The 23,119-nt window shown below is 41.2% G+C and overlaps 1 protein-coding gene and 1 pseudogene across 2 annotated transcripts; one reads left to right on the top strand and one right to left on the bottom strand.

Moving 5' to 3' along the window:
• The first annotated feature begins 4,373 nt into the window (after positions 1-4,373).
• On the top strand, positions 4,374-4,764 carry LOC8036633 (glycine-rich protein HC1). The gene has a single exon (XM_040211300.3). The coding sequence runs from the start codon at positions 4,387-4,389 to the stop codon at positions 4,750-4,752; it is 366 nt and encodes a 121-aa protein (XP_040067234.1). The 5' UTR covers positions 4,374-4,386; the 3' UTR covers positions 4,753-4,764.
• Positions 4,765-17,907: 13,143 nt separating this feature from the next.
• Positions 17,908-19,914, bottom strand: LOC8036634 (annotated as a pseudogene). The gene is made up of 3 exons (XR_003917781.2): positions 19,838-19,914; positions 18,492-19,396; positions 17,908-18,141 (listed from the first exon to the last, which is right to left on the bottom strand). The product of XR_003917781.2 is annotated as a glycine-rich cell wall structural protein 1.0-like (transcript).
• Between the last annotated feature and the right edge of the window lie 3,205 nt (positions 19,915-23,119).

Genomic DNA, 23,119 nt, shown 5'->3' with positions numbered 1-23,119 from the left:
ACAAAGATGAGTGAAATGTAGTTGTTTATGAGCTTGAGATTCCACCTTTACGCTCATTATCAAAACGAAATGAGATGTAACAGCTGAGAGTAATCATTTGATGAAGCAAGGTGTAATTAGGGAAATAATTTTGTTTGAATAATTATAAACGTTGTTTTTTCACCAGAGAAAGAGAGAAAAGAGAGAGAAATATATAAAAAGAGGGAGAAATAGAGAGAAGGAGAATCATAAGGATAAACAAATTTTCATTGACCTGACACTTGCAGTGCTGGTATAGTCCTACATTAAAGTGGCACTTTGGGCCAGTTGGTTCGTAATTACTTAGGTAATCGCCAAGAAAACACTAAGACAAGAAAGTAGACAAACAAGGACCCAATGGAACTAACTTTACAAAAAATATAATAATCACATATATTGCCGTGGCAGAACGAGCAGTCACGGCTAATTCTGGTGTAACCCCCAAAAGAAAACATAATACTCATTTGCCGATAAATACAGTGACCTATAACTTATTTACGTGTCACTTATAAACTTATTGACCTTTGATTTGATTTCGAAAGCTTCATGCAGCTTTCTAGAAACCTTATCTGGGTACCTAGCCAAATAGAATGAAGCGGGTAACCGCATATAGATGGGGTCTCACCCGGTGACGAGGGTATTAGAAAGTTTTAGGATACGCGGTCCCCAAAGCTTGGGGGACCCAAAGAAAGAGGGGCTCACCCCTTCGCATGCGCCAAACCCAAACTGCGTGTTGTGCTTTGGGTAGGCGCTCGTCCTTAACGCGAAATTGGAGAAATAGCATGGGCCCTCTATCGCCAATATTCTCTTGGTGCCGGGTCGGCCGGGTTGCGTCGGCAAACATGGCGGCGCCCTTTCCGCTCGCTTCGGAGCGAATTCGTCATGGTCACTGTCGTATTAGCCATGTACGCTGCGAGTGAACGGTGCAGCCTGCTTTCGCTTCGCTTTTTCTCAAATCACAAAGGATGAGCGGTGAGCTTGCCCCATCTTAAGGATCGTCTTCTGATTCTGGCCGCCTATAAGCATAGACGCAGCAATCGTTAATATGGCAACCCTTGGCTACTCCGAGACAACTAGTGGATTTCGTTCGTGGGACGTTAGTTGTAGCTTAAAAACAAGCCTTCCAAGGCATCCAAGTCGCTCCAGCTCAAATCTAAATAAGGCAGCTGCTCGCAGAGTGTGCTCGTTCGCGTTCGCCTCAAGTTTTCGGTATACTTGAATGCCTAACTCTTCGGCGACAGACGCTCAACGTGGCTCACGAACGCCAAAATGTATCCGAGAACAAGCGCTCAATTAGAACGCTAAGGATTGGATTGTTTTGACTGAAAACAACTTTCAATAGTTTTGCTGATTTTAGATTGCCTTCTGTTTTATCCGGGTTGATTTGGTTTCACCTAGCTGTATTTATAAACAAAGAAATACTTGCAAAGCGCATGGGTTTTACATTTTTAATATATTTTTATTAATATTACGCTCGTTAGCCGCATCGACACTGCCAGCGGGAAACTCAAGCGCGCCGCGCTGCGCTGCGAAAACCCTACTCTATAAACCGGTGGCAGCAACCTTGTTGCGTTTGGATCCCCCAATTTCTTAGGGGCACCAAAACGTTGGTGCTACCTGTTCTTAAACTCTCTAATGTGACCGGGATTTCAGATAGAAACTGCAGGTTCTATACTTCGTTTCACAATGAGTTCAGACGCAGACGACGGGACCAATCGGGCGGCGCAAAAAGCGCGCCGTCATGATGTTCGTCGTGCTTCTGTACGAGTTGTATGATCGCTCAACCAATTATAAACACAAAAATCCCCATGACTTGCCCGCTTGATGCCGCTTTGTTGTTTCCATTTGCTTGAAACACTTGTTCCAACGCTTTCCCATTCGGATAATAGCACGGACTGTCGTTAAGCCCCCTTGTCACCCTCGTGTGTTTGCATTTATTAGTGTTGAGATTTATTAGCCTCAGCCAGCACTAACAAGACAAAATCGGTATCGAATTGTAGGGGAAACGAGTCATAACCCTGTCAGATTTCACGTTTAATTAGGCAGCCATTGGCAAGAAAATAATAGATAAAATCTATGTGCTGGCAAGTTGTTAATATAAATTAAAGCTGTGAAGGGCCTGAAACTGGGCTCCATCACCAGGATCGACAGACAAAAGTGAAGACAAGCCATAATTGAGTGTCAGAAATTGCGAAGCTTTAGTCATAGGAGATTTGATCAATGCAACAACGGTGTACAAAACAATTAACTGATCTCCATTGCAATTCGTTGTAAAATATGGGTTGCCGTTCAGGCTATCAGTGTTGTGATTGCCGACCTATTGTTCAGTGTACAGAGTTCGGTTCAGTCATTAGAAATAGAATTAATCACGATTCGCTTTGCAGCAGTAACGTTCCTCGAAAATCAACCAACCAATAAAAGAAAGTGTCGGTAAAATCCAAGTATTACCATCTGAGCTGCGGCCGAACTTTCCCGAAGGGAACAAGTTACACATTTATTGATGCACATCGTATAAAATGTGTTCCACGAAAAAAAAAATTAAAACAAAAACAACACTCAGTTGCTGGCTGATGTCAAACGGATGCTTACGTGCTTCGTTTTCCATTTTCTCTGAATCGGGATTTCAATTCAAAATGAGACGCACGATTGCGCCATCACTTCAAACCTCATTACACCTCGAGTCGACGAAAGGAGGTCGGGGAGGCACGTTCATTCCCCGACCTACAACAATGACGTGAATCATTTGGCCTCCGCAAGACGGGCTCAAGACGGGTTGAAATGAAAAGCAGCTCACAGTGTCATCAACAACTTGTAACGGCTTCCGCCTTTTCCAGACTGGGATTTCAATCCCACTAGAAACGCCGCGACCCGTGACTCGGGCGAGTCTTCGACTGAACGGGACGTCATCGAACCGCGATCGGACCACGCCGCCGGAATTCACGCAAGGTCGGCCGCGTCAGACAGCCCCAGCAAAAAACAAAGAATAGCTTCGTCGACTGTTGCGCCTGCGTTGCCTCCTCTCCGACGATTTTGAACTTGGACTAGTTCTCTCCCACCGGCAACCACGTGCGCCGTGATTGGAGAAAGAAGCGAAACAGAGAGGCAAAAAAGATTGCCTTCTCCGGTTTTCTCCCAGATTTTTTGTTTCCCTTGCACCCCTCTCCGGTTTCTTGCCTGTTCGTTGGCGGGGACGTATACATTATTTTTTTGGTTCCGGAGGATGTGTTGTTTGCTCGAGGGCAGGTAGCTGACGGTTAAGCTTCCCCGATATGCGAGGGGAAAAAGAGGGGGGCTTGCCGTTCCTGAAAAAACCCCAGCCAATGGGTCAACGTTTTGGGTGCTATAAAAGTTGCCCCTAAAGCTCTCCAAGACAACATTGCTCGGAAGACTCCTGAAGCTTCTTGCTGTTCAGCCCCGGCGCAAGCGACGTTTCGAAAAAAACACGACATGGCACGCAAACTGGTGAGCTTTACGACCTACGGCGTTCGTTGGCGCCTTTTTGTTTTTCACACAGTTCCCAGCTTATCAAAAGAGAGGAAGAAAAGATTAACGCATATTTAAGCGATAATGAACTATCCAGGCTAAGATACAGAATCTAATTCTAACTAATGTGTGCCGTCCCTTGATACTTAATACAAATCACCAAAAACTAATGTAAACAAAAAACTTATGGTATATCAACCCTAGGAGCAGTTATTCTAAGATCGCGTCTACATCCATTCCTATACATTAAAAAGAATATATTTGTCGCAGATATAGATTTGACTTGCAATATAGGCAATGCAGCTGGATCTACAGCAGCACATCCAGATAGAAGTATACAATTATATACCAAGAGGGGAAATGGGTGTGTGTGTTTGAATCCCGACTCGATCTGATACTGCAGAAACAGCTACTGATAGCTTGACAGGTCACAACTAGCCTCAATCATCCCACCGCCATAGGGTAACAATTATATCGTAGCAGCTCTTAATTATAATGATCAAGAGAACGGGGTGATGCCACGGACTGTGTCATAATTAGACACCCTCTTGGGTTTCTTTGCTGCCATTAACAATGTAGACGTTAGGTAGCCCAATGAAAGTCATATACTAATTTAAACATCTTCGTAACCAGATCAACAACCAATTCCTTTTGAACATTGTGGAACATATGCTTGTCACAGAAGGCTGCGAATCCAGGAACTTGCCTACGTTCGGGCCAATTTTTGCAAGATGGTTTAAGGAAACTAGCTAACTCTATTACATTAAAACCGCCAAGAAGGAAACGTCGTTTCGCAACTAGACGCAAACGGACAAAGCACCGGGCGAAAAGTGGCTCTGAATGACCGCAGTTTATCGTTTCCTCCAGTTCGTCCTGGTCGCCCTGATGGCAGTGGTGGCCCTAGCCTTCGCCGCCGAGGCCGACAAGCCTGCAGAAGAGAAGAAGGAAGGTGACGTGGAGGGACGCATCGGCTTCGGATCCGGCTTCAGGAACGTCCAGGGTGGCAACCAGTACGGCTTCAACCGGGGGGCTTCCGGTTTCAACCAGGGCAGCGGTGGCTTCGACGCGGTCAACCGTTACAACAACGTCCAGGGCTTCAGAAACCGTGACGGCTACCGCACCAACGCCGGTTTCGACCAGAGCGACTTCAACCGCTATGGTTCCGGAGGCGCTGGTTTCTCTGGTGGCTTCAACCGTGGTGCCGGTGGTGCCTACAACCAGCACGGGCAGGCGGGTGGATTCTACGGCTAAGAGCCATCGAGTAAGTGCGTTTTTTATCCTTTTTGTTTAAAGTTTTTTTTTCCTTCTGTTTTGTTTTTAGGGTTTCTTCAGATTGATTAGATATAGAATGTCAAGGTCAATGGCTTCAATATAAAAATATGTCATTGCAACAATTATTAAGTTTCCGTTTCACACTATAAGGTCGATTGGTATAGCACATTGTATTTGGTATACTAACTAATGACCACTTAGTGCTTGTGTGATTACAGCCAACATGTTAGTTCATGTCTGGGCATCAAAGAAACTTATATAATTCGAATGGTAGAATGTTTTTAATAATTGCTGTGTCTTTCAGTAGCAATCGTAGAAAAAGCACACTCTTATCAATGCCATGCTATTTTGAAATGCGTGCTTGTTTATCGTTTCCTACTTTTATTTTCAGGTTAAAACACATTTGGAACAAATTCCCGAAGCAACATGACCAAGCTCCAGGAGATCTACTGCAAGCAATGCCATCGTGACGAAGATAAATTTGGGAGATCAGTCTAAAACAAACCACCGAAGAGGATGTTTTGTAGCGCTGTAAATACGGTAGAGATCCAAAAATAAAGAAAAATAATTTATTGATCAAGGTTTGTTGATTTTGTTGATCCGATTTAAAATTTGAAATATTACAGCTTGCATCACTATTTATGTATATGTTAAATTATCTTATTCCCTTTTTATTCCCTTTTGTAGACAATGAAATTGATTTTTACTAAAGTGAATTGTCAAGGTTTCTGCCGCCCTAAAGAAATAGAATCGAGGTGCAGTAGACATATGCAACGATTCTACGTGAGTATTATCACAATTTCAAGGCCCCTTTTTTAATTTCTGCTCAAGGAGTGCAACGTTTTGAGTGTTATAATGATAAGAGTTTAGTGGCTTAAAATCAGCTAAAGATTATGATGTGCTAAATGCTTAAAGTAAAGCGTTAAAATAAATTAATATTGTCATAAAATGCATGACAGTAATACAAAAAAGGATGTAATGAGCTTCGCTATTTACATAACAGAAAATACGTGCTTGCCTGTTTTGATTTTAAATTACAAAAATATTTTACAGTATTTTATTTCGAAAGTACCATTTATACGTATACATACATCAGTTAGCGTAATCAACAGGCACATTGACGGTTAAAATATGGGTAAGACAACTAAATTAATGTAAAACAATTGATGGCTCAGTGCTTTATGTTCCTTACTTTCCCAAACAGATACATTTTTATGGCTGAGGTGTTAAACAAAAGCTCAGCCAACTCCAAAGAAAACTACTATTTGTTTATGTCTGACAGTCATGGAAGTAGGTTGAGTGATAGAGTGCGTAAAAGTTTGTTGCCATAAAATATATAAATAAATAAATAAGTAAGGGACGAGACATTGTCACTTTGGCCATGTTTGTGTTCAAGCAGAAAGGACAAGCACAATAACTTTCTCCTATACATGTTTAATTAAAATTGTAAAATTAAAACTAAATCTAACACTAAATTAAAAAAAATATAACTTCTGCATTTTTTTATCCCAAACAATTATGATATTTTTTTAAATAAGAACGAAGTACAAATATTTGCAGAACTAAGTGTATAATCATCCAGAGCGATGGGGCGGGGTTGGCCCCAAATCACCATGTCAATATTCCTGATCCTATTAAGTCCCTTTTTTTTTAATATGATCAACCTGAACCTCATCGCAAAGGCACGATCGTTTTTTTAGGGTAGGTTAGCCATGGCATGATTATTATTAATATGTAAAACACTATAATTAAAATGTGAACTTCTTATGCTTTCACTAAAATATTTCAAAGTCTGTGATTTTTTTGAGTAGAAAAAAAGTAATCAAATTTAAATATTCCAGTTTCTTTGCTCAGACTCTAAGGTAAATGTGACCAAGGCCGGGAGACTCAAGGTTGCCAATACGATAACGTGGGGTCGGGGCATTTTTAAAGTGCTGAAGTTGGAGCTTCTTTGGCTGCCCCACGCGGAGAGTATACGCTTAGAACTCAACGTTTTTCGTGTGATCATGCTTTCCGTTAATCGCAAGTAAGAATGTTTAACATAAATTTTCCCCTGTATGCAAGTCGCCGGTTTTAAAAACCTGTCATCTGAAATGATTTCGCATTTAAATATCAAAGGAAAAGCGAATTGTCCTCAAGCTGCGTGATCGTGACGAGCTTCATCTCACAACAGTGTTCGCTTGTAATTCAGGAGTTTCGTGTGCACAGTGGCATTCAAATTTTCGTTCTTTCCTAGGTCAATAACCGCAAGGAAGTAGCTACCAAAAACATAGTACGAAGTGTCAGTGTCAAAGAATATATTTAAAATTTGAAAATTTGGCTCATGTGATTGTTTTGTGAAGTTTTTGTTGTTTATGCTTTGCTTCGAGATTACTTTGTTGCTACGACTTGCAGCTGGGACTGGTGTCATTTCGGTGCTATATATTACGAGGGAGAGTCGAAAAAGTGTTCGCAACTTATTTTTTATTTGCGTGGTAGTATATATTATTAAAATACCTTTATTACTTTTCAACATAATCATCTCTTTGCTCGAGACATGTGCGCCAACGCTTCACCAATGCATAGATGCCGCCTGAATAAAAATAATATTGTGGCTGACTCCGGAGCCAGGAATGCACCGCCACTTTCAGGTCATCATCTGTTTCAAACTTGTTTACTCTGAGAGCCCCTTTGAGGGTTTCGAATAGGTAAAATCACTCGATGCGAGGTCTGGTGAGTATGATGGGTGCGGAATACACTTGAACCGCAATCCTTTGATTTTTTCCGGTGTAGTACGTGCCGTGTGAGGGCGCGTATTGTCGTGCTGCTGGAATACCCCTAAAGTGAGCAATCCGCAACGCTTTCGCCTGATTGCAGTCTTCAAGTGGTTCTCAACAAGGTTGCCGTACGATGCACCGTTCACAGTGAGTCAATTGGGCGTGTTATGTTTAACTATCGGGCCTTTATGATTTTAAAACACCGTGAGCATTAGCTTGCCCACCGGTGGCGCTCTCTTGAACTTCTCCGGCTTTGGTGGCGTTGAGTGTCGCTACTCACTGATTGCTCACTTCGTCTCTGGCTGGGCGTAGTATACTCAGCATTGATCACCGGTGACAATGCGTTGAAAAAAATCTTCTCCCTCGGCTTCGTAGCGCCGCAGTAGCGTCCCACAAGCATCCACACGCTGCTCCTTAAGGTCCTGCGTATGTTGTTTTGGTACCCACCTGGCGGGCTACTTTGTGGTACTGCAGAATATTATGAATGATATGGTGCGTCTAGCCGTGACTAATATTCAATTCTACAGCCACTTCATCGGTGGTGACACGCCTGTTCGCGTGTATGAGCCGTTCCACGACAGAGATTGCGTCCAGCGTCGTTGACGTGTGAGCTCGGCCGGAACGAGGTCCGTCCGTCAAACTGGACGCTCACTTTGAATCATTTTGTGCCAGGCGTACATCTGCCGAAGCGATACACAAGAGTCTCCGTACTACCTCAGCATCCTGCGATGAATATCCGCAGGTGTTTCGCCCTCTGCGCCCAAAAATCGGATAACCGAACGCTGCTCCTCCCTGGTGCATGCTAACAAGGGGCGGACATTTTGAAAGTGCTGTTACCACGTGACATTTCCTATCAAGTCGCCAGGCCGGCGTGCACTGCTCTCTCTTACGGTACGTCAAAACATATTTGCAGCGCGGAAGTCTATCACTAGATTTGATTTTATCACGGCTAAATTGCGGTTTCCTTTTTACTCGTGCTTGTATTTTTATCTTTATGATGCACACTCCTGCTTAGACTCTAACATGAGTCTACAGTGTTCATGAATAAATAAATAAATGTAAATAAAAAAAAATAATACGGGGGTAACAAAAACAAGGTCATTTGTGAGGCTGCTGAACGTGTACTATGGCAACGATATGGAAAATAGAATATTACCTCGCTTTGTTTTCTGACGTTCCTAAAAATTTTGGAACACGACATGGTCTCGACGAGGGTTAAAACAAAAAGTTTGGATCTCAAATTACATACTCTTTGACAGGTTGAGGTTTAACGAAGGTTGTGAGAGCTACGAAACTGGAAGGAGGAACAACTGACTGTTCTCTTTCGTGTTGTTGCCGATAATATCTATAAATATTTATTTCGTTTGTACCAACAATGCTATTTGGGTTGTTTACAGTAATAGGTGGGATAACATTTTAAAACGTTTCAATATGATATACCTGCAAATGCGAAATATTGCTTTACTAAAAATACTAGACAAATGTGTCTGAAAAAAAAAGAAAATAATGAATATAAAGTGAAAGATGGGGGGAATCTTGGGTTATGGGATAGCAGGTTAAAGTTTATTGTTTAAGAAGACACTAGGTGCAATTACCTGACCACGTCTAACCTAAGCGGCACGGACGGCGTGATGCCGCTTTTCCTCTTTACCGCCGCTTTTTACGACGAGTTTAGAAAGCACTTTCCATACGACATGGGTTGCTTAATGAAGGCGTTTTTCACAATACAGCAGGAAAGCAAAAATAGAAGACACGTGCCGTTTTTTTGTCTGTTGGAAAAGGCTACGTCATGAAACCTTATGCAGCCCATTTTTTTTTTGTTGTTTTATTTTGTTGCGGCTGTTCGTTCCTTATTTCTGAAAGGTGTAAAAGGCCGGGTGCTACAAATGTCAGAAATCGATATTCATTTCCTTATTTAATGACCATTTTGTATAGCAGGGTACAAATTATTTGCGAGGCCACTTAACAAAGACCGAATTCTAAATATTAGGTTTATTACATCTTAAGCTTTTCTAATTATATATTTTCAACAAAAATAGGGCTTTTCTCGTGAATGAAGTGACCGCCATGCGAGTTGTAATAATGGTCTGAAAACCAGCAGTGCTGTGAGCAGTTGGCTTGAAATGCTGAAAGGAATTCGTGTTGGATACATTAATGCTAATACCATTTGCTTAAACTAAATAATATTAATTAGCAGGCACACATTTCTGAAAGTGTTCATCAGATAAACCGATAAATTTGAGCTACCAGAGGTTGTAACGGGCGAAATTCAACCCTTTTGATGCATATAAGGCTAAACACGTTACGTGTGGGCGCGATGTCCATCAGAACCCATTCAGCAGCTCAGCATTAATGGGAACTTCTGAGAGGACAAAGGGACCTACATTTCTTTAGCTTGAATAATAACACACAAAAAACAACAGCCATAATTAGACTTTTAGCGACATATGCTTTGGCATCATCATATAGAGCATATAAAATATTCTCCGAGAAGTGGGAGAAAAGTGAAACAGTTCAGACTCTTCCTATAATTTTTGAGAGGGCACACAAATTTAAGCCGAAAATGACTAGAAGATGTGATAGGCATGAGACGAAAACAACAATGGTGGACGCGGTCAAAAATATAAGATGGCGTCGCATTCAAAAGAGCACATTTAATACGTTCTTGTTCAGGCGAAGATAAGGAGAAGTAGAATTTATTAACAACGTATTGTTAAGCAGATAAAAGGAGGATGACTTTTTATCATTGTTCGATATTATTGAATGGTCGTTAAGTGTTTCTGAAACTTTATATACTAATTCCTTTTGTTCTCAATGTGCTTGAGTCAGTTGCCAGATCTTCAATATCTAGTCAGTTACAGATAAAGCACCAGCGTAGTATAAGGTGGTAGGACGCACCCGAAAGGGGAGTTCCTGGATGCCTTAGAGCTGGAGACGACTTTTCGTTATGATGCTGAACATTAAAACTATAATATTTCATCCGATTTTTTTTTTGAAGGGCGCAATAAACTCCCAAAAGTTTGTTTCCTTAAATGGCATCGATTTAGCACGTATCTAAAGTATATATAAACTGTCCCTAAAAGAATAAAAACAAAATAACAGTGCAATACTAGGTCGCGAGACTGATTTTAGTATGAAGACGTGCTTTTATTTCGCGATTATTTTTGGCGACGACGGGCCAAAATTAAAAAAAAATTTGAGAATCTCTTCTTATTCAAAATCGGAGATTACAACTAATTTCTTCAAAGTATAAACTCGCGGTGAGTATGACCACCCTGCTTAAAACATCCGAACGGCAGAAATGAGAAACGACGGAAAATTTTCAGCTTAAAATTCATGCATCGGCTTCATTAAAATAAACCCGACTCATTATTTGAGAACTCTATACACACGTTCATTTCCAGCTAAACACACTAAATTTATAAGGATATAAAGCACTAATAATAACATGTTCAAATATTCGTCCTTTGTCCAGGCATAGCACTGAAGACTGGAAGTCACTCTCAGAAGAACTCATCTAAGTTACGGAAGCTCAAACGTTTGTGGACGGGCTTACTGATGACTTTTATAATCCTTTCTAGAAGTGCATTGCCATCATAGGAAATATACTAACGAGTTGAAGACTGTGACGGTGCACTTTTGTTAGATTTTGTCGCCTATATGTTGTTCTTGTAAGTGTTATTATTGTTTTATTACGATTACATACTGCTTGTGCACCTCCAAGTTTTACGCTATGTTGCTAAGGGTTTTCTGTGTCAATATTTCTGCATATTGTCATTATGTACTTAAACATTAAATAACGTGGAACATCTGTGTATGCCTATGTGTGTGTGCTTGTGCACAGTGCTGTATTACAACCTCTTTTCTGTTTAACCTGCCAGCGCGTTTGAAAGCGTGGAACCGTAGGTTGATTTTAAAGTCGCTGTGTGTTCTGTGTTCGTCATTCAATTGACCTTGATGCCAGGTCGAGAAGAACGTGAGTTAGGATTCGAACTCATTTTCACATTTATCAAGGACAGATCACAAGGGACTTCCCCGTGGAATAAATTTCAGCGAGACTCTCATGAGGAAGTATTTGAACCTATGGTAATCGTGTCTCTGGCGTGGCAAACTAGCCATAATAAATGGTGTGGCTTTGTCGGAGTGACGCCAACTCAGATACGCCCCCAGGCAGTCACTTTTTACGTTGTAGCACGTCCCAAGTTTTTTTTATTATTATTTTTTTCGCAAAAAGCGCCTGAAGACGCGGTTCGTGACTGCTAGTAATTCATGGAGATTCTCTGGACGATTGGCAGTTTATCTGCCTACTTGAAAATTATCGCTTCTCCGTGCGGTTTCTATGTCACGAAAAAAGCGTTTTATTGTTTGGTCAAGGTTTATCTATCTAACATACAGTACGAATCTACTGTAAGGCTTCATGACTGACGAAACAGCTGCAGGTAGTGCTGTAATTAATGACACACGCAAACGAGTTCTCTGGGTGAGTGATGAGAATGGCTAAACGATTATGAAAAAGGTTTAAAACTTAAACTGACATATCCTGCGACGGATATGAATGACAGATTGTAACCGCGGAATTTTAGTTTAGAGTTTAAGCAATGTAAGTTCTTTATTTTGCCCATAAAATCGGTTTAGGACAATGTAGAGCTAACATCGCAAGGACGACGAAAGGTTTAAGTTCATCTTGTTTCAATCGTAATTATAATAGTATACATTCGTATATCTCAGGTCAGGCGATTAAGAATCATTTTAATATCACTTTGCTTTTAATACAATACTTAAAAATATTGTATCAAAGCAAAGCTGTAGACAACAAAAATGCTATAAACATTGAACCTAAAATATGATTTATACAAAATAAAGCACTATATATCTCCAGGACTGACGTTACAAGATATTCCAAGTTGGCAAATTCTTATAGTCTCTCGCTTCGAGGCTCTCCGAAGAGTTAGCCGCAAATTAATCAAAGCGCCACACTTTTCAATAGCTGGGGAAGCTACATGAACTGAAACATGCACGGTAAAAGAGTAGCGCAAAACAGACGGGACATAGAAGAAGTAGAACACAGGGCAAGCGCTACTCTTCTACCTTGTATGTTAACAACGAACTAGCCCGTCAATCCGCCATTTTGAACTGCGACACACCCCAGCGCGTGAGAAAGGTGGCGCTTCAACTTGCTGGTGAAAAATATTGAGGCCAACAGGAATCTCTGTCTCGTTGGAGCCCCACCAAATAATTCCGCTCACTCGGTGCTACAGTAAAGGTCGTCCTTTTTGAACCAATACATGTTCATCGAGGACTGCTAGTGGCTGTGCCCCTACTTCAGACTGTAGTCATTCGCTGAAAAACTGAATCCAAAACCATGGGCGCAAAGCAGTGGGACAAACGGAGACTTGCAGCACCTTGCATACTTTCTCAAAATTAATTACATTGTCTATCGACATGTTCCTAGTTAAGTAGCCGAGCGGGAATTTCTAAGACCATTCCCTCATATTGAGGTTTGTTACAAGGCATTTTTAAGATAATTTAAAACAATGTAATCTGTCCTAAGGAGGTCGATTTCTAATGGTGGAACTGCGTAGGTTGCTGTCCCATCAAAGTATTGTCTCCAACACATAACACACAGGTAAATTATATCACAATAAGTGACAACCTGCAGTCACTGACAGCATAAAAATCACAGGGCGTTGTGAGTCCTGAGCGCCTTATCATCGCTCCTCTGCCAATGAGGCTGTGGCATTAGCTGCAGAAAACACCGTAGAACCATTCACTAAGCGATATGTGCGAACTTGTGCGAAGGCCACTCCCTACGTTTCTCAGAAAGTCAGTGAATACAACGCATTGGTTTGTTGTAGGCACACGCACTAAAGGAGTTCCTGAGTTGGGAGAAGACACCAGGGAGGGGCTTTCTGCCATCCTGGCGAAAGGAAGCGGAACATCCTCCCTGTGACGTCCTGTTTGACAAGGGCTTCCCTTTCAAGGCCGCTTCCTCAGGAAACGTTTTTATATTAGAAATTTCTAGCCCGATTTTCATCGGCTGGGGTGAAGGTGAGGGGAGGCGTTTCCACAGGCACTGGATGCTTCGCTGCATTTAGTGGTGAAGCCCAAATAAAAGGCTCAGGTTAGGTTAAGAGTGGGTTCCACCATATATTGTGTGCGGCTCCAGAATAATATGCCCTGGTGAATTTAAACTAGTACATGGCTGAACGTCTTTAGCCGAAATCAAAAATGAAAACAAGAAATTGAAAAGATATGACAGACGTTGTACAGAAAAAAAAAGGATCTAGGCAAGGGGGGTAAAAAAATAGTAACATCATTTTTGATAAAAAAAACATATTTCGAAAGTTGGACAATAAAACAAAAACAAGGTACAGGATTCAGATAAACAACTGCGTGGCTCTCAGCTCGCCACGCAATAAAATTTGCTTGTTTTAATTACTTACAACCTTCTCTTGGAAGGAATCGTAGGAGGCGGTTATTATACTAGTATTGTGAAAATTTTAAAATTATGCAAACTGAAGTTATCAAGTGCGTATAAGGAACCTTGTTCTCACTTTGCGTAACATGTATGTATGAAAAGAAACCAAGTCTGGGAATGCATCAAAATAAAAAAAAAAGTAGAAACCTTTGCCAAAAAAGAAAGAAGACAAGATAATAACAGAAAAATAATAACGAACAAGCACAATCACGCTACCTAGGTTTTACTTTTATTTATAATTTATATCTATTTATTAATGAATACCGGCAGCGCGTTTAAGACATTATTGCAGGGAGAGGGTCTCAAAAAAACTTGTTGGGTTACAGGGGGGAATAAATTATGTTTAAGAAAATTCCGCTCTATAGCTGCACGAACAAAACGTCATGCTTGCAATGCGTAATGCAAGCGTACAATCAAAACGCATTGCCTTGCATTTTGATACGAATAACTTATATTTGGACGATAATATCTTTAGCCTACGCATGTTCGTTTCCGACTGCTTCTGATAACAATTACTGAATGCCCTGCTTCGTCGTTTTATTAACTTCAATAGTTCGAGAGTAGCCCAAGCTTTACTGTTTTACCATTCTTCAACGTATTTGCAGGAATGTACTTGTCTGTGAGAAGTGCAGTTTTGTTTGAATAGCTTGAATCTCTGTAAGATTTTACCCGTCATTAAATATTGATAGGTAAGACTGCAGCTCCTGTGACAGTGATGCATAGTAACCTTTGTTATATAAATACAGTTTCCTTGTTTTAGAAGGACGACAAGTTTGGTGTACATAGGGATATTTCAGCAGTTACGGCTTCATAGTCGCTAAGTCCAGGAAGGACTGTGATAATATCAATGCAACCCGGAACATTACATAAAATGAAATCAATAATATTGTTTTCCCTGGTGGGCTGAGTTACGTATTGTTTAAAACTAAAGGCGTTGACAAGACATGTGAATTTGTTGTAAATATTTGTATTAGGGGCACAATTATTCCCAATATTCATTAAGAGTTCTGGGAGGATAACATCTCCCCAAACTTTGACACAATCGTTTGGAATATTTGTGATAACTTCGTGTAACCCAACCATTGTTTCAGGACCTGATTGTAGGGGTCTATAACAAGCAGCAACTAACATTGTTGTTCCTTTGAAGTTTATGCGAGACCATACACACTAGAGGCTCTTGAGTTTCAAAATAAGTGCTGCGCAATTTGTCGGCAAGCCACAACCCGCCCTGCCCCCCCCCCCCCCCCCCGCCCTTTTGACCATGGTGGCCACGTCGGTGCACTGAATATGCGCGAGGAAATACGTCACAATCGTTTACAAAATTATCAAGCCATGACTCGGTTCCCATGTCGATCGAGAGTTTGGTTGTTTCAATGAAGCCACATAATTTCGGAATTAATTTTTTTTTTTACGCTGGGACAGTTAACGATTAAGTTTCAGATTTTTTTTATCATTTTTTACTTCCGTTCCAGCCAGTTTAGGCAGCTGATTAAAATCTGTATTAATATCAGGAGAAGTGCGAGTTTGAACTCTGCTGCTCCCTTTTACCACTTGCGAGGCAGGATCAAAAATAAACATTTGTTTCCCGATAAGCAGTTTGTCGAGCCATAGCTTAAAAGGACGCCCATCGGTTTTGCCGAAGTTTAACAGCTTTTTACGAGCGAACTGTATTTCTGGCGCCAAGTCTTTGCTCACTGCGAATTCGTAACCTTTCAGTTTCAAAGCGGACGACATAACTTTTTCTTCATTCTTGAAAGAGCTACATTTGACAATAACAGGGCGGTTTTCGTTATTTCTGAACGTACCAAGCCGACATGGACGTTCAATTTCACTGCAGTCTATAGTTACATTGAACAGTTCTGAGCAAATTCTGATAACATGCTGATCGGACTCACCCCATGCCTCTTTGTCTTTATCTCAAATTCCAAGAAACAGAAGATTGGACCTACGCGATCTTGATTCCGAGTTATCACATCTTAGAGCAGCTAATTCCTCGCTAATCACTGACAGTTGTCTTTCACGCCTTATGGACCACTCATATCTAGGTTGTTTGTTTGTTTTTCTAATCCTACAGGACGCGTTGTTGAATCGAGGAGATAACTGCGTCAGTGTATTGTTGTTTTTGCTTTAAGCCTTTAGTATAGCTCAACACTTTTTCCTGTTCTGCCTTGAGCTTTTCCATGCTGCTGATAGATCCTTAACTATAGCGTATACGTTAGCCGACAACTCTTCTTTTTGTGTGTCATGGGGCCAGGGTTAGTCTCTATATCCCCGTTTAACAACAAAAGTGAACGGCGAACATATTGCAAGCAAGCACTGGGGCACGGCAGAACTATAACCCTACTGCCATTTACACATCTGTCTGCCTTCTGATGTGCCTGTAATGTTTTAATTATTTTGGAGCAAGTAAATAAATAAAACGGTAGATAACGCTTTCAACTAAAAGTACAAGCAAGCTAATTTAATGAAGTAATAAAATATATTCCCGAAATCTGCAGCTGTAACCTTTGCGAACTGTTCGGTGCTCCGAGTGCTTTTGTAATGAAGCAAAAATGTCACAATACAGCATCGCCGAATAGGCGCGAGAAATATTGAAGTTGCTGATAGCATAGAAAGTGGAGATTGATAATGCCCGACGATCTAAGTATAGAGTCTAGACTTTTATGAGCTCACCGCAACCGCGGCTAGAGAAAAAGAAATTAGCAGTGAAAGAAAGTAAAGTACACATTTGTGAATTTATGTTACAAAGTAACACAAACTAATCAAACACGTCCATGCAGACAATCAAATTGGGATTAATTTAAATTACACAGCAGCTTTTACTGGAATATTTACATCTAAAGTACGCAACGTTTACAACGTGATAAACGTTCGTCTTATTATAAGCATGCTGATCAAGATTACAGCACAAATGACAATCCGTAGGATTCGCACATTGCGCCTGAGCTAAATGGAAGTCTATGGACCTATAGCCACACAGGATTCTAATTTTCTGAGATTAATAACAGTTACAATATAGGTTCTAATAACACGGTCATGATAAATCAGAAGCATATTAGACATGACTAAGGACCATTGCACTGAGCAGGGTCATAAGGACGTTTGTTTAATAAAATTCCCGCTATACTGCTTGACTTGTTCACAAGCGATCTCGTCCGGCCTCATGACGATATTCGTCACCGTAATAATTGTATTTATTTGTTATAATGGTGTGATGCAGCAGTTGCATGCTCTGTCTAGCAATACTGAAATTGTCTTACTCGTGACACCTTGTCGTTCTTAAACCCTCTTTGCCAGCGTATTACTATCTGGCAATTGCTGCGAGTGCTAGTATCTTGAAATGCAGATGCTCCCCGGCCCTCCTCTTTTTGTATATTTTTTAACTTGGTTGCTACAGTTTCGGGTTTATTGGTTATAAAATATTCGAGCAGCCTGATATGTTTATTACAATACTTGAACATGTACACATCTCTTTTTTCTTGTTTTTTTATTATTTTATAGGAAGGAAACGCTGTCGAACTCGGTGGGACACCGATTCTCTCCTAGATCATTTTAGGAGTCAAAAGATGATAATATTAAAATTAAAACAACGATGTCTATATAAGCCATATAAAATAGCGCACATATTATTTTGTTTATTTTTCAGGCACTCAGAGACTCAAATTTTGGTTACCACTCAGACATTTCAAATTGAGTTCTCCAGATCTTAAAGAATACTATGTATACAAAGTTTCACGATTTAAATTGTAAGCAGTCAAAAAGTGTGTGATTATATATTAACTATCAAGATATAACAAAAAAAAATTGTGAAGTAAAATGATAGATCTCGTTAGATAAAGGTTTTCTTGTTTAGATAAACTCTTCTTCTCCTACAGATATCATGAAGATGAGACAAGATGATACAAGGTAAAAAATGTTGACTGTATTTTATTAAATATAAAAATGAATTTGGCGCTTCCGGGTGATAAACTCTTGCTCGCGTGTTCAAAGTGCTGGATCCTTTTAGAATAGTAGTTCACATTGATTGCTGTGTCAGGATCGCATCTTTCAACTTGCGTAATGCCACCATGGTAGACTTCAGAGCGTTGATCATATACAGCAGGGATGAAGCAGACTAGACATCCTGTTTTCCTCCTGAAAAAAAAAAAAATCTTGTTAAGTCAACTGAAGGCGAGCAGAAAAATTAAAATTCCAAGAGACGAATAAATTCTCATTTATTACTCTGATGAATAAGAACATTTTGGACCTATATGTGACACATTTAAAATATTATGATCAGTTCACTTCTCAGAATAGCAAAACATTGTCCAGTACGTTGTCTGTAAATTAATCGTATTGTTAAAATAGAACATTACGTTCCATAATATATAGATAAATATTTACCCCTGACAAAACGTTTCGTTATATGAGAGAAATCTCCCTCTGTTCATATCGGTTATAATACCGATAACTCAAGGCTATAAGAAGGTCATACTGAACCTCACCTTCAGTAACCACCAGCTCCTCCAACAACGGTGCCATGAGTCTTCTTTCCGAACTGAGACTGCTGACCAGCGGCTCCACCAGCGAATCCAGCAGATCCCTGGTGCTGTCCGGATCCGTAACTCTTGCTGTCGCTAGACGAAAAGCCAGTGCTGGAGCTGTAGCCCTGCTGGTTGTTGTAGCCCATTACGTTCTTATGGGAGCTGCCTCCATCGAACGCTCCGGAACCCTGCTGGAATCCCTGGGCACCGGCTTTGAAAGCACCCTGCTGACCACCAGCGGCCTGACCGAAGCTGGAGGCACCTCCTCCGTAACCACCACCTCCAACAAGACCAGGACCACCAAGACCAGGACCTCCCAGACCAGGTCCACCAAGACCAGGTCCACCTCCAACAAGACCGGGGCCACCTCCAACAAGACCGGGGCCACCAATTGGGCCGGGACCGACACCAATGTGTCCTCCGCCAAGACCATGACCGCTACCGTAGCCGGCACCACCACCGTATCCGCCGGCGCCACCACCGAATCCGCCAGCACCATAGGCTCCGCCTTGAGAAGCACCGTAGCTTCCTCCCTGAGAGGCACCGTAGCTTCCGTGTTGAGAGGCGCCGTAGCTGCCACCGTGAGAGGCACCGTAGCTTCCACCGTAGCCGCCGCCGTACTGCCCGCCCCCGTAGCCACCGCCGTAACCTCCTCTGCCGCCTCTGAAGCCCCCTGTGTAGCCACCGCCAAAGCCGGGACCGACGCCTCCATGGTGGAAGCCAAATCCACCTCGTCCTTCTACTTTTTCGTCCTTGCCGTCCTTAGCACCTGCATCGCCCTTCTTAGCGGCTTCGTCGGCCTTCTTTGCGGCTTCTTCGGCAAAGGCCAGGCACGCCATGGCGGCCAAAAGTGCAATAAAGAAGATCTGCCAAAATACAAGAAAATAATTTGTGAAACGGACGTCCTGGCAGTCAGAGAATGCAATAAAAGCCCATGCCGACAGCTATGGGATTTCAATTTTGAAAATGAAGAATGAGATTCTGCGGGATATATATTTTATGAAAAAACCAAATGAGCATTCTCCAGTGTTAAAACGAAATAACAGCTAGTATTTGGTGCTTCTACAACAATCTCCACATCCAAAATGGCATAGGTTTAAAAAAATAATATAATGGCGATCAAGCAATCAATATAGCAAAGCGGTATGCTTAGAACAAGCACTAAACAGAAATAAAGCAGTTTTTCTTTTTTGCTAAAGAGAATTATCAATAAGCACCACAAAAATACTCGCGAGAATACAGAGTTGTCGAGAGTGGGCATTTAAAAGTTTCTTCAAAAATATTATTGGTGCAGAAATCCAACTTACCCTCATTCTAAAGTTGAGTTCTGTTCAGGATATGGGAGATTCACTAAAGCCAATATAGACTATTTTACTGCTGATCTGTAACTTCTGGCGCGATGAACGTTCTTATATAGGGGTGCCTCTGACGAGAGAGGATAGAGGAAGGGCCAGTTACGTTACATCAAACGGAGAGAAAAAGAAGAGAGGAAAGGCCAACTTTCTCCATCGTTCGCTTGTACAACCTCTCGGCTGTGACACGATGGGTGACCTTGTATTAGCGATGCAAGAGAGGATTTTCTACGTGCAAGCGAAGAATAGACGCGCGCGCTCTTTCACAAAGGACTGGTTTTTGTGTGCGGACTTGAGGAAGTAGAGGGCTTTTGGCACGATTCGTAGCACCTATTACCGCAGCGCGTTACGTAATTATTGCCGCAATAATCTCCGTAGCACTTTTCTATCGGCCTGTCTCACGGTGAGAAAAATTCACTTGAAGCCGACTTTTACACTGAAACAACTGCTGCCCAATCTAGTTCTGAGAAGGAGAAATTCCCGTACCTCTCTTCCTCCTACGTGTCAAGAAACTAAGTGAGTTGCGCTTTGCATTTTGTACGCTCGTGGAATCAATTGTGTGGGTGATTCCTTTCCTTTTTTCTTTTTTGTTTCATCAAGACAAAACGGAAAAACCCCTCACCACGCTGTTGCTGTAATGTTTTCGTCATTGTTTTAATATTTAATGTCTATTATGGTGTTATCCATCATTTTAGCCTTTAGTCCTACTGAAATTTCAGAAGCATAGTGTAAGCACCTGATAGAAAGATATCATGTACACCCCCCCCCCATAATCAATCGAATCCCTTATACCTAAATATTGACATTTAAAGCGGAATTAATGATAATAATATAGTCATGATGCGATGGATCACATTAAATTATGAAATAAGATCACTAAAATGTATATCTAAACTGACCGTAATATTGATATTGAAGAAAGCTCTGGAGCGCATATTTTCATAAACACATATTCAGATTCTTTGCCTAATTCTGAGCCGTTGTCTATATAATTTATTCTGGGTGATAACCATAAGGAAGCGCGAAATATAATACACCTTACACTTTAAAAAAAGTCTGTGTGTCTACTTTCACGTACAACACTTGGAGAGCCAATCAGCGCAACTTACGGAGGCAGCTCAGCGAATAACGATGCCGGAACATCTGTTTACACCAAAAAACGCAGACTGAGTTGTGACATTAAGCAATGCAAGCGTGACGTTCTGCATTGCTTAATGTCACAAATCAGACTGCGTTTTTTGGCCTAAACATATGTTTCGGCATCGTCATTCGATGAGCTGCCTCCGTAAGTTGCGCTGATTGGCTCTCCGAGTGTTGTGCGTGAAAGTAGACGCACAGACATTTTTTAGAGTGTAGCTATAACGTTAGCTATGAACGTCGACTTTTATCTTTCTAATTTGCGATGCGGCACCCACATTTACTGTTTGTATTTAAATGGGAGATATGTTCTCGCGCTAGACTTATATTGCCCGATAAAAAGTTTAAAAAAAGCGCTACACTCTAAAAAAGCCCGTGCGTCCACTTTCCCGCACAACAGTCGAAGAGCCAATCACGGCAACTTACGAAGGCAGCTCAGCGAATGACGATGCAGAAACATATGTTTAAACCAAGAAACGCAGTCTGAGTTGTGACATTAAGCAATGCAAAACGTCACGCTTGCATTGCTTAGTGTCACAACTCAGACTACGTTTTTTGGTCTAAGCATATGTTTCGGCATCGTCATTCGCTGAGCTGCATCGTAAGTTGCAGTGATTGGCTCTTCGAGTGTTATGCGGGAAAGCAGATGCACGTTTTTTTTTAGAGTGTACAAGCTAAAAGTCGCTTTCCTTAAAGTGCTCTGATACACGGATGGTGATCGATGCCTTGTGAAACAAAAATCAACCTTACTACTGATATTCATAATTTGACGATTTTCTAACGTAGTCTGTATTACAGCAAAACTTTTTCCGTCACTTGAATTTATTATGCCATTTTCGGTTTTAAACTTAATTTATTTGCTTCTACGTTTTAGTCTAAATAATATAACACAATGCTGAAAAATTTAAGTGATCATAAAAAAATAAATAGAAGATCAGGCTGCTCAGGTTTTTTTAAGGAAATTTTGATTTCAAAGTTTATCTAGTTGAAGTTAGTATTGATTCAACTGGAAAACCTTCGGATCTTTGACGGTAGAGCCTCCGTTTTTACTATTTACGTACGAATTTTCGAAGGAATGCTTATTTTGTCAAATCAAATATAGTTTAGAAAGGCTTTCAGATACTGATACCAGAAGGAAACGCGTTGCTCCCTTCTTTATTGTGCTGTTTTACACATGAAATTAAATATTAATCTACTTTGAAAATGCGCACACTTGCGAAAAATACTACGTAGTCCTCAGCACAGCTACAGAAAATGTTTTGAGTATTTGTTTTACTCGTGTTTAGTATGAATAGAACCTGCACTCTGAAGACAGTTAGATCCAACGATTCGCGTTATACGCACTCCCGAGGGGCAAATCCTGCTTCCATCAAGCACAGGCGAGCTTCGACGCTCAAGTTCCCCGCCTTCGGTCAGTGGATTATCCGGAACACCTATTGGAGTCGGTTGCAGGCGCTTTGTTTAAGAAAATCAAATTAGAAGGCGGTGAAAATGTGCAAAACCCTCCTAAAAAAAAAACAAAGTTGCTGTGGTCCCGTATAGGCATAGAGTTTCCCATGGCTTAAAAAAAGAGGAAAGCGGGTAGATGTCACATGTGGTCTTCTCTGCTACGAACAAATTGTCTAAGCTTAGCAGAAATGTCAATCAGTCTGCCAGGATGCCTCTCGAGTGCACAAAGCCTCAAAATCAGTTTGTTGATAGTACACAAAAAGTTGTTTATTCCATACCGCTATTCTGTGGTAAACGATGCGTAGGACAGACGGGCAGATGCCTGGATGATAGGTTAAGAAAGCATTGTTACAATGTAAGCAGGGTAGCAACAAGACACTTGGGCATTCATTGCCGTGTGATGCGGAATTTAAAAAAAAAATGCCCTGTAATTTGAAAAAGTGTCAATGCCCTGACCAGAGAGATTATGGAAGCAGAGACGATTGCGCGCTTGGGGGAAGAGTGTGTCAGCGCCCCGTCGGTTCTTTTGTCGGCTAAAGAATTAGATTTCCTTTCACTGCGACAGCATGCACGATGAGACTGCGTGCGGGTTTCAGTGGGGTGTCATTGGCTGTGTGCGCTTCCTTTTGTTTGGTAGTGTATATAGACTGC

Source organism: Ixodes scapularis, unplaced genomic scaffold (assembly GCF_016920785.2).
Source record: "Ixodes scapularis isolate PalLabHiFi unplaced genomic scaffold, ASM1692078v2 PGA_scaffold3__209_contigs__length_174095766, whole genome shotgun sequence".
NCBI classification, from domain to species: Eukaryota; Metazoa; Arthropoda; class Arachnida; order Ixodida; family Ixodidae; genus Ixodes; species Ixodes scapularis.
This window is presented reverse-complemented; position numbering and strand designations above follow the sequence as displayed.

Bases quoted from the DNA above. Each gene is read 5' to 3' on its own strand.
- LOC8036633 (XM_040211300.3), top strand. From the start codon at position 4,387: ATGGCAGTGGTGGCCCTAGCCTTCGCCGCCGAGGCCGACAAGCCTGCA.